At 38.7% G+C, this 16847-nt stretch overlaps 1 protein-coding gene across 28 annotated transcripts in view; it reads right to left on the bottom strand.

Moving 5' to 3' along the window:
- The window catches only part of LOC118263166 (voltage-dependent calcium channel type A subunit alpha-1), a 254477-nt gene that overhangs the window by 21542 nt on the left and 216088 nt on the right, over positions 1–16847 (bottom strand). For 20 of the 28 annotated variants that reach the window (XM_050697717.1, XM_050697736.1, XM_050697727.1 and 17 more), the window contains 16 exons: positions 10416–10548; positions 9351–9490; positions 7717–7817; positions 6544–6699; positions 5091–5311; positions 4693–4796; positions 4027–4142; positions 3877–3936; positions 3665–3766; positions 3246–3263; positions 2186–2383; positions 1883–2097; positions 1508–1720; positions 1175–1348; positions 900–956; positions 598–687 (listed from right to left, as the gene is read on the bottom strand). In XM_050697717.1, the coding sequence (XP_050553674.1) occupies positions 598–687; positions 900–956; positions 1175–1348; positions 1508–1720; positions 1883–2097; positions 2186–2383; positions 3246–3263; positions 3665–3766; positions 3877–3936; positions 4027–4142; positions 4693–4796; positions 5091–5311; positions 6544–6699; positions 7717–7817; positions 9351–9490; positions 10416–10548 (2098 nt within the window). Of the gene's footprint in view, positions 1–597; positions 688–899; positions 957–1174; positions 1349–1507; positions 1721–1882; positions 2098–2185; positions 2384–3245; positions 3264–3664; positions 3767–3876; positions 3937–4026; positions 4143–4692; positions 4797–5090; positions 5312–6543; positions 6700–7716; positions 7818–8664; positions 8766–9350; positions 9491–10415; positions 10549–16847 lie in introns of all 28 variants that reach the window. The other 8 variants (XM_050697718.1, XM_035574990.2, XM_050697728.1 and 5 more) reach the window with 5 other exon arrangements.

A 16847-nucleotide genomic window follows, 5' to 3' on the forward strand; every position in this document is an offset into this window, starting at 1 on the left:
CGAATAAGTACACATTCAGAAATAAGTTAAAGTTAATGTTATAAAAATTACATTGAGATCAAAAGAAATACCATAACACAAGCCATTACTTTATGAATGTTGTATACACCATGCGTCACAAATTAATGTCGCAAATAGAAATCAAGAATAGAATTTAGTAAATGAAAGGAAGAAATGATTCTCAAGCCAAATTCATGTATTGAAATTAATGAATACGTAAGTGTTTCTCATGAAGTTTATAGCCACCTAGTAGAAGTTAACGTAAAAATCAAATAGACGATTGACATCCATTAGCCATCTAGAGATAAAAACCATAAAGATTTTATAAAAAACACCTATCATGACATACTGCTCACATAAGCGACATCGACCCGTCTAGCGAACTTAAAATATTGTTGATATTGATGCTATGAACGAACACACACAGAAGGAGCATCATATTAGACAGCGTGCAGAGTCATGCAGTGTTAAGAGAAGCTGCAGAATGAGGTCACAGAAGAGTTAAGTGGGAACTGTGGGAATTTATAATATCAACAATATTTTAAGTCGTTGACACCAATACATTTTGAAGCTTTGCCAATGCCGAACTCGTTTTACCTTCCTATGCGTCGGCGTTGCCGGACTTATTGGAACTCCTGGTGGAGAACCGTCCACCGCGTGTAATGCACCCATCTCTTTCTCCAATTCCTAATTATCCGGAATAATGTATGAAATATGTACAAATTTTGTTCAAACCAACAGCTTAAACCAATTAGTACAACCGCTTGATATTATGTTGTAATGTTTGTGGGAGAGTGGTTGAACATGCTATGGCTTTGAAATTGTGATACTATCAACTAAACTCCAAAGCACCAGAGGATGAACACTAGAGTATAAACAAATAGAAGCTTATGACTTACTTGGAGCTGTTTCTCCTTGTCCTCCTCGACTTGTTCCTCTTCAGCCGCTGTCAATTCCTGGAAATACAGATTTGCAACATTTACACGAAAAGCGGCGTTAGATTTACAAGAGCGCGATGACGTCAACATACATCAATTTGGCAAACGTCTCGTTTGTTCACGCACATTTAACATGTTTTACGTTACTTGATCTCTTTGTAACACAATGGAAACTTAATTTCCTGGGAATCATGCAAGATCAAGTTACGTAAAAAGAAATTAATGTATGTACGCACCTGGGCATTAGCCAAGTTGTCGACAGCGATGGCAAGGAACACGTTTAGCAGCGTGTAGTTGCCAAACAAGACGAGGATGACAAAATACAGGGAGTAGATCATGCCTCTCTGGATGCCGCCCTGAGACTGGATGCCATCATACATCACTTCGTTCCAATCTTCACCTGTTAGGATCTGAAATAAAAATTAAGAAATACATTAGTTTTATTAGTAAATAGTAAATTGCACATAATTTCAGTACAATTAAAAAAAAAAAAAAAAAAAAAAAAAAAAAAAAAAAAAAAAAATATCATGTTCCTTCATAGAATATTAAGAATGAATACTGATATTTACCTGGAAGACAGTAAGCAACGCAATAGGAAAGGTGTTGAAGTTGGTCGGTGGTGTGCCATCCTCGAAGTTGAACTGCCCTCCGAACAGTTGCATGCCGAGTAGTGCGAAGATGAGAATGAACAAGAAGAGAAGGAACAGCAGCGAGATGATGGATCTCATTGAGTTGAGGAGAGATATCACCAGGTTCCGAAGTGATGACCAGTACTTGGTGACCTGGAAAATATAGAAAACATTGTGAGAATATAATTCAATAAACATATATTAAGCACTATTAGTTTCTTCAGAGTAATTCTATTGTAATCTCTTGAAACCAACAAGGGTATACCATTTATTTTTAAGAAGCACAAAAACGATTGCAGTAAAATGAAACTTTACCTTGAATATTCTCAGCAGTCTTAGAGCTCTCAAGACAGATAGACCGAAGGAGCCACCCTTGACTTCTGACCAGACGACCTCAAAGATGGAGCCGGAGATGACCACGCAGTCGAACCGGTTGAACGATGACTCGAAGTAGATCCGCGGTCCTAACGCGTACATCTTCACCCACATCTCCATCATAAACAACCCCAGGAACACAAATTCGGCATAGTCTGGAAAAAAAAGGAAATTATTATTAATTATTAGGTACTTAGGTTAATTGAGGTTTAACAAAATAATAATATAGTTTTGAAAACTTACATAAAAACGAAGTCAACCACTTGGGTTGTCTGTAATGCTCTACAGCGACGCATATCGTGTTGAAGAGCACCAAGACAATGACGAACCAGTAGAACCACTGGGTCTTTACAGTGTGCCTGATCCAGAACCGAAACCTCTTTTCGGCTCGCCAGAAGTTTGCAAACCTCCCAGCTGATCGGGCTTTACTTTTCAGAAAACCTGTTGTAAACAAACACTTATTAGGATAATGCTCGATTTCAAAGTTGCCATTGATCTTGCAATGGATATAAAACACTCTAAATTGCTCATTTCCGTATAATTTAAACTGATGCTAAATTTGACCTTCAAAATATTAGTTTACCTTATTTAATTAGTTGTTATGATTACATCGCGTGTTAATATAGTCGTGTTACCAAATGTCGGCAATTTAAAGGGTCTAATGTTTATTGCATGATCAACGGCATTTGCATTTAACTAAGGGATTCGGGTTCAACATTCAACTAATTGTTTATTAACTCTAGCGTTTACGCACGTAACGATAGCAGTCCTAGTGATACTGTTTCACAGATTTGCGACACAAATGCTCTTGTGGTTTTAAAGCTGGTTATTGATCGTTAAGTTTTATAACACCCAGTAATTGGCCGGTATGGAAACGGCATCGAAATTCAATCGGGGTCGCAATCCGAAACTTCGCTCGTATAAATCACTAACAACCCTCTTCTGAGATACCGTCATGTTATCTCCAGAAAAATATGTATGTTACGTTTTATGGTAACTTTTTGGTGAAGCTCACGACGTACAAGCTTTGGGGGGTGGGTATTGGAAGTAGCGGGTCTAGAGGTTGAAGAGTAGCAGGGGATAATACAGTAGGTTTTTTGACGCCTGTACGTTGAACACAAACATCGATTGTTGTGAAGAAATATAATTTCTCCATTTCACTAATTTTGAAGCAGACGTACAAACGTTTATAGTTTGGGTAAGACACAGGTAGGGTAACTATTCCTAAATCTACGACTAGTCTATTTGACTACTGTAGAAGATGAAAAGGAATATTCTACCAGCATCACGTTTGATCCCATACCTTGCTTTTTCTTTGGAACTGTAAACAACCAACACACAAATAGAGTACGAATACGCAATGATGATGAAAATGAAATAAAAGAGTTAGTTATCCACAAATAACATGCAACATTCATGAATTTACAATATAATTACGTGAAAGAATAGGATAATAATTTAATGATTACAAATGTGACTAATGTACCGGAAAGTTCAAAGATTCCTAACCACACTGTTGATAATAGTTACAAAGACAAAAATGTAAATAAAGATAAAGAAAATGAAGACATGCTTCTAAAAATTGGTTCCTGATTGTAAAACGAAAACGAATTTGTAGATTTAATAGAAAATCTGGTTATTTGAACTGTATTGGATATACACACAACACGACACACAGATTACAGAATGTGTAACATTCACGTTAAGATAGATGATACTGACCGTCATCACCGCAGTCTTCATCTTGTTCTTCCTCTTCTGTGTCTGTGCTTTTACTTTTACCAAGGTTTTTTAACTTCTTTTTGGCCGCTGCTCTTCTTCGTGCTGTTAGTAAAATAGATTAATTATTAACTTCTTAACTCGCAAATTGTTTTCTATTAAGATTGCCTATTTGTAATTGAACTTTTGTTCATATCGTTTTCTAATCTGCTTACCTTCTATTATGTGCATTTTTTCTTCTTCTGTTGTTCTTTCTTCTGCTAATATTACTTCCTCTGTAAGTAAACGTATATTTTAGGAATTGTTCGTTCGTCATTATTAATAAGTTTAGAAACTTCTTGACATATTAAGTGCTTCTCACTTACCTGCTTTACATATCCACTCAACGTAACCATTGAGTTCTCTCTCGAGTTGCTGCTGTCTTCTTAATTTAAGAAATTCTTGTCTATTTTCTACTTTCTCTCTTTCTTTAGCGAACTCACTGCAAACATAATTACGCGTATTGAACTACTCTAGCACTAATGAAATAATATTGATGAAGACTTGCTTAAGATGAGGAGACAAAACAAATTCTGAGAATAATCTCCAGAAATTAAAATGTTTGTATGTGAAACAATGACAATGAAGGTGAAACCAGTTTAATGAAAGGTAGCCGTATAAACAGAACTACACATTTATGTGACAAAAAGAACTAGCAATACAAATAACTTTGAAATACTCAAATGTGAGCACCACCAATAGTTTTTACTTATTCCTTAGCTACAAGTTTAGCCTCATTTATTTTCTCTAGCTTTACTTGGACACTCAAAACCGTTATTCAAAAGACCTGCTTCAGTGATCCAGTTGAGGTATGCATTGAAGTCCGCGTTGAACATTTGCCGAGCTCGTTCTTTTACGAACTGAGCCCTTCTTTCTACGCGACCTCTTTCATTAGAAAACTCTCTGGATGTTTATGATAAAACAAAGAGAACATAAGATAAAACAAAATTAAAAGTCGTTAATGATGAAATGGCAAAGTTTTTCCGACTTACCCGCTAAGAACACCGAGAACTAAGTTGAGCATAAAGAATGAGCCCAATACTATGAGAGGCACAAAGTAAATCCAGTTGAACGCACTACCTAGCGCGTCATTCGTCTGCAACAAAAGGCATCCTTTAGTCATAAAGAAAAGAAAGATACTAAGGGTCATATGATTACAGTCGTGTTGAAAAACAAACTGTACCTACGTGTAATAAAGTCCAATTCATACATTACAGAAATATTTTCATGTTAAAAGGAAAAGTACCTATATTTTAGGTACAGAAAATGTGTCACAGGCGTTTTTTTATGTCAGGAGCAAAAGAATCGCATTAACAAGGATTAGCCTTGTCTTGGAGATGATGATAAGGATAATGATATGTTTAATAATGTACCAAGTGAAGTAGCTTACCCAATAGAGGATGGCGGTCCAGCCCTCCATGGTGATGCACTGGAAGACAGTGAGCATAGCGAAGCCGATGTTGTCGAAGGACGTGATGCCCCTGTTCGGCCCCTCCCACTTCTCTAAGCACGTGCTCTTCTCGTACTCACACACGTTCGCGCCAAACGGCGCTAGACTCGCGTTGTCCGCGTTGCACGGTGTCGCACTATCGCCTTCGTTAACTATTTCACCTGTAATTATTTTAATTGGTTTAGTTGCTGTATTAGTACATTGTATTTTAGATTCAACTTCAAAACTGTAAGTATCAGCTTAGACCTGAACTGGTTGACATTGGAAATCAAAGTGAATCTTCGGAGCTACTTGAAATTCCTTCTAATCTTAATACAACGTTAGGTCATAAGCTATGCGATAGTACTTAATCACACTAATTTTTTGTTTGAATGTTGGGATGTAAGTATGGATGTTTGTCCGTTAATCACGTTGAAACCACTGAAAGGATTTGAAATTTGGGATATAGACAGGGTATGAAGTGACTTGGGTGATGGGGAAACTTTTTATACTACGGAAACGCGAGCAAAAACGCTGACAGAAGCTAGTATCGATGAATAATTCTGACTTAGTAAAAACACGATTTTACTCATTAAGTGGATAAAATCACTGATCATATCGCTAGTAGTAAAATTGTTTCACCGAGACTTAAAATGCAACATAAAGACTAGTCCTCTAATTAACTTTTATAGCCAATAATTAAAACGTGGAACTTTCCAACTTTCTACTTATTACATTTTGAAGTTTAGCCGTTAATTTAAATTTCCACATGCAATGGTGTCGCTTGTTCGAGTTTGTTACTTCATGGTAGGAAGTGTCGTACGAACTTAAACTGGGTTGCTGTAATTTACGGACAGTGAAGTTCCTATTTACACAAACGCAGGGAAGTTTACCGAGAATCGATATATAGGTAGTTTGTTATTGTTTTAGTTGCATGATTTTGTTCGTTTATTTTGTGTTCATAATGTTAGCTTTGCCAAGACTATAATTGTTAAATGTATCTCTCTATCGTTCGAGCGGTTTATATGTTTTTTTATGAGTTATTTAACCCGTCGTGGGGCGAAACATCACAATGTATTTTCTATTGTGGCTTATGTACCAGAGGCATACCGTGGCATACAAGAGGTTAATTATGCTTTTTAATGTATAAACGCTCTCTTCCTACCCAGCGATCTAGAAGACATTGGGGGAGGCCTATGTTTAACAGTGGACGTCTTGTGACTGATGTGATGATGATGAATGTATAAAAATTTAGTTTTGTGTGTTTTTGTGCTGATTCATAAGCGATAACAATCCCTGAGTGGTTAGTCCTCTGCGTACATGTTTCAGAGGGAAAAAGTTAACCATTTTGATTGATCAAATCACGAATGCACCTCCAACAACTATTACCATATAATCAATCAGGTATACTTACTAATATCTTCTAAATTATAACAAGTCTTATGCAGCGCCCCTGAGTAGAACTCGAGGCCGATGATAGCGAAGATGACTATCGCGAAAAGCACCAAGAGGCCGATCTGCAGCAACGGCGCCATCGCCTTTATAATAGACTTCAGTACCACTTGCAGACCTATACAGAAATGACATTTATGTACATTATACCGTAAGGCTCATTATAGCGTGGCTTGCCCTGTGATTTATGATCTTTTCTATGGTCGAATATTCAATAGTCAGATCATGCATGACTTTTTAATGGGAGTTAAAGTATAGTCCTTTATTTACTTGACAAGAACTGAAATAGGTTAATAAGCTTGAACTTTAATCAGAAAGGTACAAGGTACATTTTGGTTGGGACATAAATATTATTTTATTTTCGTTTTAGGGGGAGATAAGCAAATAGTTAAGCAGATTATGAAAAGTAAAAGAACATTAACAAAACAAAGTCACATAAGTATCGGTGTTCATAAATGACAGGGCAAGAAATAAAATATGTACTTAAAAAAGGAATTTTGAAAATAAAAGAGGAAAGTCGATAGTATTTTGTCAATTATTGAACGTTGACATCATAACCGTCGTACTCAGAACCATTTAATGGTTACTTAAACCAGTCCTTAGTAACTGCTTTCGGAACAAAATCGTTTCTAAGGAATAGTTTAAGTAATCACTAAAAGTCTCAGAGTACGGCAGTAAATAATATAAAATTAAAGATAATTACCAAGTAGGTGGGTTTCTCGACGTTAGTTGCTTATTTTACCGATGAATAAAAAGAAGGTTTCAAAAGATACAGACAACAAGAAATAGATTTTCTGACTAAATGCCATATATCTAGAGATGAAAATCATTAACTATTTATTGAAAAAGACATCAGAACAATGGTAACACAATATAAAATCAAAAAGTTATCGTGCACAATGATAGTAGTTACACGTTGCGTAATTTTATAAAAAACAAAATGGCGGCGGTTGTATTTCTTTTTAAAAGCGCGCGAATTTACAAAGTGGCCAGTAATATTTTTATTTTTGGTGACATAAAAACTTTTTGCCCAATTTTTCTGACCAGCCAGTGTTTTAGTGAATAAAATTATGCAACGATGTAACTAAAGGTACTACAATACGATTAACTAGTCTATGAATGTTCTAGAACTCACTAGGAACGCCCGATACTAATTTAAGGGGCCTCAGCACCCTAATGGCACGCAAGGTCCTGAAGTCGACGTCGGCTGGCGCGATCGGCAGCTGCGTGATGATACTGCCAAACACATATCACTCGATACTATAGCTTGAACTAGCAACTAGCTGAGTAATAAATTACTACTGAAGACTGTGCTTTTGTTTAAACAAAAATAAAAATTGAAAAAGTCTTAAATAAAAATAAATGATATTTGTAAATTATGTTCTTAATCATTAAATGTGTAACCAAATAGCTTCTGCCAAGACACTTTTGTAATGGACAAATTCCAGAAAAGGCCCGTGTGTCCATAGGATTGTCTTGGATATAGCTACGAAGTACACTAATGTTAGTAAACTAAAATGAAATTACTTCTGTTAGAAATCAAATAAAAACTATAAAAAAAAAACAAAGCACAGCCTTGATTTGATGTAAAAAATAACTACAATCTAAATATCGTGTATCTAATTAGTTAGATTGTTATATGCTAAATAAATCATGTTAATTATACGCATTTTAATCTAAATACACCATATTTATTCACACCTAAAACCATTTCTTTATCTAAATTCTTACGTATTAGCTTTTATATTTGATGTAAACCTACACAATACACAAAATGTATAGCAAATAGTTACTATTATGCAACACGTAGCTTTAAAACATTAAACACTCTCAATAAATCACATATTAATTAAAATTCACACATTTTCTAATCTATAATTAAGTATGTCAATAAACATGTCGAGAATACGATGCTACGTATTTTTATACTAATATAATAATAGATTAAAAATTCTATTTTCCATAACTAGATGTAGTTCTACATTCAAAAAAGTTTCAAAATTCGAAAACATCTAGCGAGTAACGTCTATAACAAATAAGGTAGAGGTATTATGTGAACTTTTCGCCAATTACTGTGAATTACTTGGTATCCGCGAGACGAGCTTGAGCGGTCGGAGCACTCTGAACGAGCGCAGCATCCGCAGGTCAACGTCCACGTTGTATTCGGCGAATATCGTCATCGACCTAGTTTTTGTTATCGAATATTCAATAATGTCAACCCTTTCTTTGTTTCTTTGACAAAACCTAGAGTCCTACGTTTACTTTCAACCAATTGTGTGGCCTAATAGTTCAGTGTAAATGTTAATTTGTATATAATTTAGATTATAATGATGGCGGTTTACTAAAAGCATCCTCGGTGCTGTGTATGAAGAATGTAGTTCACAGCAAAGGAGGAGGCTTTTACGTAATTATAGATAATACTTTTTTGAAAAGTAAGTTGTGGAAGAAATGTACCTTTTTAATTAGTTATCTTTGTATAAAAGATTCTCAATTCAAATGTTGTTTCATTTATATTACATATTTCACTATTACTTATATAGCTTTTAATAAAAAAGTAATCGTTGTTTATCAGACACCTTAATTGAAATGGTTAAATAAATACAAAATAGTGGTATTACTTGTGATATTACATAATCACATTAAGTCTATTAGATTACGGAACATTTCTTCACACAACTTCACAGTTACCTCTTATATAAACAAAAACAAAATACTTAATTATAATTATAATGAAAAAAAAAAACGAGTAAATATAAAAATATGACTCACCCAGTTACTACAACGAAAAAATCCATGATGTTCCAAACGTTCCTAAGATAAGATCCCCTGTGTAAAACAAAACCTAAAGCTAAAATTTTTAACGAGGCTTCTACACAAAATATTCCTAAAAAGTACGCCTCGGTCTTTTCCTGTAACAATGGAAACAGTGTTCAGTATTATTGTTAAAACTAATAATCCTTAATTTATAATAAATTCAAAGTCAAAATTATTTATTTCATATAGATCAGGAAGGCACTTTTGAACGTCAAAAATAAACGCGATAATGTGTTTGTGATTTAATGTTTTGTGTTTGCAAATAAAGTATAGTCTACTATTTTTCCTTTTAACCATTCGGCTCGGCTAGGTTAAATATAATTAAATGTTACGTAGATTTATAGATGCATAAGAAAAAACGTGATTCACATTAAATAAGCTAACTTATGGCATAAGTGAAAAGATTAATCTTATTTTGTGCTCACTGTGACAAATATATAACACTTATGCCTTAGGTAATCTCATAGTGAATGAAACAGTGAGTTAAAATTGATTGTACCACAAAACGGCAATAATTGCACCCCTACAAAGCAGGGTTTAATCGCTAGTATACCAATATTTACTTTGTTACACGTGTTGTTGATAATTCATAAAAAGGGATTGCCTTTGTCAGTATTTGTACAGAAATCATTACTTTTTATACACTTTCATATTATTATGTGTACTAAATGTCACTTTAACTCCTTTTAATAACGTTCAGTTTTCTTTGTATTGCAATAGAAATAAATTGTTATAGCATACACGTAAATGTATACGTACATAAGTAGCTTGTGTGTGTGTACTTAACAATGTGAAAGAATAAAAAAGTAGGCTCGGTCTTAAATGCGATGCGCAGCGAACAGAAATGCATTCTTTGTCTTTGAATTAAAGTTAAATTTAGTTTACTACGTAACATTTTTTACAACTTGATGGAAGTTCGTAAAAAATGCGTTCCATTTTTAAACAACAATCGCAAAGCAAAGACTAGATTTGTGTATACTAAAATAGACTTTAGCAGTAAAATAATAAGGTTGAACTTACCAGATTCTGTGCTAAGATGGTCTTATCGCCGTTGGGCAAATGCTCCTCCAGCGCCAGCACCACGCAGTTGGCGATGATGGTAAGCAGCACCGCGTACTCGAAGGGCGGCCACTCGATGATGAACTTTGTGTACCTGGAAATAGAATATACATTTATATAAAATGTAATTTCACAGAAAACTGTATAATGAATAAGGTTTGTTTTACCTTGTACCTAAGCCTAATTGAAACAAATACGAAATATCAAAGTTAACATGTAGTTTTTTGAAAGACAAATCTAAGCGATACTCAATGTATTTTCTTTTGTGTTTCATATAGCAGTAGTCACCAGTCAACTCATTCATTTCCCGGCCTACTCAGGCATAAGCAGGGCTTCGTATTATACTACATTTTATAAAATTGATTGCATTATCTATACAATGATCGCTTTCTAGAAACTTCATAGTCTCCTCATTTTCCTTTTTAATGAGATGTTAATAAGGAATTTTCCATAATGATGTAGACTACATCCATTAGTAGGGTTGAATATTATACCTGTACTAGTTTAGAAGTTATTTACATGTGATAGGGTTTAATAAGAATGCATGTCGCAACTGTATACCAAGTTTCTTATTTATACAGATTTTAGACGACATTTGCTTCCAATCTACCAAAAATCTAAATCTCAATAGAACAGTAATCGCTGTAATTTAGGAGACTTTTTATTTTGAGTGAGAAAAATCATTCACTGACTTTTCCTACCTAGGGTGCGGAAAGAGGGGTTGTCAGACTCTCACTGACTAAAAAATACCCTGTTCCTACTTCTGCTCGTTGACTTCCCCGGTAACCCGCTAAGTAGACCGCAGCTCAACTCAAGACACTGGGATTGCACCCAGTTATTTCAATAGTAGATACACTAAACATTCCCTATTCTTCACTACAGCTACTCGTATAACTACACAAGCGATGAAAGTCCTTCCAAAAACAGTAATGTAACCTTCATTTTACAACTTGCAAACATATTTCGCAGTAACATTTTGTAAGTGCATGTTATAAAAATCCGACAGGCGGCGTTCCTATCGTTCAATGCAAGTCGGCCAGGTGTGAAAAGTTCCATAACTTTAAAAGGTTTCTTACAACATGCTGTCCGATAGACAGGCGTGGAATGCACTTTGTATTTTAGGTACTACGTATTTCCTACAATCTGTGCTTTTTTTTTTTTTGTAGTTGTTTAAACGAAATGTATTTTAGTGGTAAATTTTTTTTTTTTTTTTTTTTTACATTTAATGGGTCGACGTTTGACCGCTATCTCACCTGATGGTAAGTGATGATGCGGCCTACGGTGGAGCACGTCTGCCCATAAGCAACCTATTCACTCGGGCCTTGAAGACACCCAGGTTATACCCATCAGGAAACACAGACTCCGGCAAGGAGTTCCACTCCCTAGCAGTTCGCACAAGGAAGCTTGAAGCGAAGCGCTTCGTGCGAGTGGGTGGGATATCTACCATGAAGCGGTGACGCCTCGCCGATTGTCTTGTGGTTCGATGATGAAAAGGACTAGGGGGAATCAAGTTGTGCAATTCCCCCGCACACTCTCCGAAATGTATCCGGTAATAAACGGAAAGGCTTGCGACCTTGCGCCTGTGTTCAAGGCTTTGAAGCCGGGCCTCCACAAGCGCATCATCGTTGATGAGCTTCTTGGCACGCCTTTCAATGTGTTCGAGCGCATCCAGCTGGTATTCAGCCGAGCCGTCCCAAAGGTGAGAACAGTACTCCATACATGACCGAACCTGCGCTTGGTACAGGCTCAGCAGTTGTTTTGGTGTGAAGTACCGTCTCACCTTCGAGAGGATACCCAACTTCCTACCAGCCAGATGCGCCTTCGACTCTATATAAGAGCCGAAGTTTAGCGTTGGCGATAGAGTTACGCCAAGAAGCTCTAGATGATCCGATATTGGAACGGATACATTTCGGAAAGTAGGAGCCAGCGGAAATTGACTCCGTTTGGCAGAGAATAGACACGCCTGGGTTTTGGTAGCGTTGAACCTGACCAAGTTGGCGTCACCCCAATCGGAGACCGCCTTCAAGGACGAGTTCAACCGTTCGACCATGGATTCTCTTAGAGACTGGATCTGTGTTCCGCTAGTCCGCGCATCGGACACATACCTTTCAACAACTGTGCTGTCATCTGCATACCCAAAGATACCGGGCTTAAGCAGGTCGTTGATGTGCAGCAAAAAGAGCGTTGCTGAAAGTACTGACCCCTGAGGGACTCCGGCGTTGATACCAAATTGGTCAGACGAGCAGCCATCTATGACTACTCGAATTGACCGATCCCTCAGGAAGTCTGCAATCCATCTGCACAGATCAGCGGGAAGTCCATATGCAGGAAGCTTGCCGATAAGGCTGTCGTGCCAAACCCTGTCAAAGGCCTTCGATATATCGAGAGAGACCGCTATTGCCTCCCCGTGCTTCTCGATGGCCTCGCTCCAAATGTGGGTGGCATACGCAAGAAGGTCCCCAGTGGATCGGTTGCGGCGAAACCCATACTGCTGATCGCTGAGGAGGTCGTTACCTTCAAGGTATGCCAGGAGCCTGTTGTTAAGTACACGTTCCATACTCTTACAGAGTATGGACGTGACCGAGATTGGTCGGTAATTGTTAGGGTCGGCACGACTACCTTTTTGGGCACAGGCTGCACGTTGGCCAGCTTCCATGCAACCGGCACTTGACCAGTCTCCAAGGAAAGTCGAAACAGGCGTGTCAGGATTGGAGACAACTCAGGCGCACAGGTTTTTAAAACCACGGCCGGGATTCCGTCGGGGCCACTGGCCTTGTTCACGTCGAGATTACGCAACGTCTTATACACCTCCTTCTGTCGGATGCGAATTTTCGACATTTTCGTCTCGCATACGTTATTTAGAGAAGGAGGTATAGCGCCACCAGTATCAAGACGTGAAGATTCCGCAAATAGAGAAGCAAACAGGTTTGCCTTCTCTACCGCGGTGTGTGCCAGCGTCCCGTTAGGCCCCAGGAGAGGTGGGAGTGAAGGGCGGCAGAAGTTCGATTCAACCGCCTTGGCCAGGGACCAGAATGCTTTACTACCCGCTGGGTAAGAAGCCAGTTTGTTCCCTATTCGGCCAATGTGGTTGAACCGGGCCATCCGTAATGCCTTTTTGCATGACTTGGCAGCCCTGTTATAGGCTCTCTTCCTCTGAAGAGTGTCGTCAGCCTTACGACGCCTGGCATCCGCCCATGCCAAGTATGCCGCATGCTTTCGCGCTTCAGCACGTCTGCAGTCGGCATCGAACCATGGACGAGTCCCACCGAAAGATGTCGCGTCCGAGAATGGAATGTAGTATTCCATGCCCTGACGCAACACCCCTGTTATGGCATCCGCACAAGCTGACGGGTCCTCAGTAGAGAAGCAGACAGGCCGCCAAGGATAGGATGCAAAAAAGGATCGCATCCCATCCCAATCTGCTGACTTGTACCGCCACATCCGCCGAGATCCTCTGGGACAAGGATCCGGTGGGGAGTACGTGGATACGGATTTCACCAGACAGTGGTCAGAGCTACCCAAGGGTGAAGATACTGACACCGAGTAGCTGTCTGGATCAGTTGTCAGCAGAAGGTCTAGGCAGTTGGCAGTGTGCGAGTCGACATCGGGCACCCTTGTGGCCTCCTGGACCAGCTGGGTCAGGCCAAGCGTTAGCGCAAGCTTACGCATTTCCCTCCCAGCATGGTCAGTGCACTGGTATGGGAACAGCCACTCCTGGTGATGGGCGTTAAAGTCCCCCAGTAACACCAACTGGGCCGAAGGGTACCTCTGCCGAGCCGCATCCGCCGTCTCCACAAGGTGCTGCGCTAATCTGGTCGTCTCCAAATCTCCGCTGTGCGACCGGTAGACACAGGCATAGAGGATTTTCTCTATGCCTGTGTCCACCAGTATCCACAAGGTTGAAAAACTGGGGTCCTCAAAGTTTCGGAGACGCCGGTAACAGACGCCGTCTTGGACGTATAGGCATACGCCTGCACGGGGAACGAAATTGTGCTCCAGAGAAAAGCCTGGGTAGTTCAGGTATGATACGTCCGACGGACATCTGATCTGGGTCTCCGAGAGAAACAAGAGCGTTGGGTTCTCGGTCTCCAGATGGTGATGGACCGCATTGAGATTTGAGTGCAAGCCTCGGATGTTGGAGAGGTGCACTTTGAGGGAGAGGAGTGCAGCCGCTGTTGAACCCTTTTCTTAGCTCTCGTTTTCATTATCGTAAATAAGTTGCTGAGAGGATGGCAGTGAAATGTTCCCCCACACAGGCGACCCCAGACGCGCACTGCAGTTAGCCACATCAATGGGAGGCCAGCCTGGAGACTGCGGGGACGCCCGAGCCCCCCCACGTAAATCCATCGGGCCCTCTCTTCCGGTCGCCAACCGGCACGATGGCGTATACGTGGGATTTTTCGCTAGATGGCGGGGCAGCCTTTCACGTGTGGCTAGCACGCTAATTGGGCCCCCAACTATCTGCGGTCGGCCAGCGGTGCACCGTGCCTCGGATCCCGCTACCCTCCGCGACTGGCCACCCGATGCAGCCACACCAGCGCGCGCCAGATCGGTCTACCCATAGTGAAACAAACATTTCGACCCATCCTCTCGTGCGGCGTCACCGAGCATCGTGGCGGAACACGGCTAGGCCGCTTGGCGACACGGTTTTGCTCGGTGGGTGGTTATAATGCCGTCGGCCGAAACCTACCACCTGAGTGTCACCTGTTTAGCACCACCCAGAGGCCACGTGTAGGGGTTCAGTTTTTTAAGGGTGCTCTCCTACGGACGAGGGTGACTCAGCCTCCAATAAATACTTTAATTGCGTTGTATGTTTTCTGTAGGGATTTATCTAGTGAATTTGATTAAAATAAACGACTAGATATATATTTAATTTTCGTTTACCGACCTACCGATGACTTGAATAAACCAAAATATATATTTTTTTAATTAGATTATCATATAATATACTGGTAAACAACCGGCACGTAGAATACTCTGACTTCGTAATCTTCATAATATGGTCTTTATCAATATTTTTTTTTATTGATTCCGCCAAGATCCGCCAGATCATTTGACGTTAAGCTATCTGCGCCACAAATGGTTAAGCAAAAAACAATTTCTTTTTACTACAAAACAGAGAAACTATTCTATAATAATAAATCTATTAAAATATTCATTCACTATTTCTTCCTTAAATTAAATATTAAAAGAAATTCTTCTTCAACTATTCAAATAAGCAAGTATATGTATATGCCTTTTCGCCCCGTCCTATATACATAATTTAAATTTCATGAATTTCGTGACGACACGGAAATATTACAAACGAGTTTCGTTTCAAAATTAAATGACTGATGTTTTTGGGGTTGCTTTCAATAGAATTTCAATTGTTTCTGTTTGATTTTCTATTTCATTTGGCTTTGTGAACTGTCGTAATGAAAAAAAAAGAAAACTACATAAGTATTAAGTACTTAGATGCTTGTAGATAATGTATGTATTGATTATTCACGATTTAATACAATACATGGTTATCTATAATAGTAAACATGCAATACAAATATATTGATTACATTGTTTTTTATTTACGTTAATTAAATATAGTACTTTATTAGTAGTATCTTCAAAGAAACTAATGGGTTTAGTATCAAAGCCTTGATAGGTTATAGATTCACCTATTTGTATTTTTGGATGTAACCGTCACCAATAACTTTCATAGTACCGTACTTATTTCTAAACCGAAACTATGTCCTACACCGCACAGATAAAAATAGGCTCACGAAGTAAAAGCGACAGTTCTTTTTCTCAACAATGCACAAGACAGTTTTCCACGCAAAACAATCTCCTTTTCTTATCAAATTGCGTACACCTAGTGTAAGAACGTACTTGTTTACAAAATGCATTAGGGAGCGAATACGGTGTGCGTTTAATATGTATAAGTGGGGGCAATACCGTCCCACCCGCAGCGCGCCATGCTAACTCCTGGCCAGATGTTGCGCAGGGTTAAGTCGCAATATGAACACGATAGTCCATGCTTTTGGGGGTTGATTTAGTTCTATCTATAGTATGCAGCTTCTGAGACATTCGTTTTGGGGTTTAATTGAATTAAATGCATTAATTTGTTATGTGATTAATGTATCAATCACATCATACGTGCAACGATGCAACGTCATGCCTTTTATGCCCAAAGGGGTAGGCAGAGATGAACATTACGGTACATAATGCCGCTATACAATGTACACCCACTTTTTACCATTTGTGTCATAATCCCTATGTAATAAATAGGGTGTGAACTTATTCGGGTAGTTCTTCAGAGACAAAATTTTCGATGTCTTTGGGAATATTTTTGAAACCAACTAACAAAACGGCATGTAATATTTTTTTTAGTATAGTTTAGCTATATCAGTTACTAGGACA

This window comes from Spodoptera frugiperda, chromosome 12, assembly GCF_023101765.2.
Source record: "Spodoptera frugiperda isolate SF20-4 chromosome 12, AGI-APGP_CSIRO_Sfru_2.0, whole genome shotgun sequence".
Classification (NCBI taxonomy): domain Eukaryota; kingdom Metazoa; phylum Arthropoda; class Insecta; order Lepidoptera; family Noctuidae; genus Spodoptera; species Spodoptera frugiperda.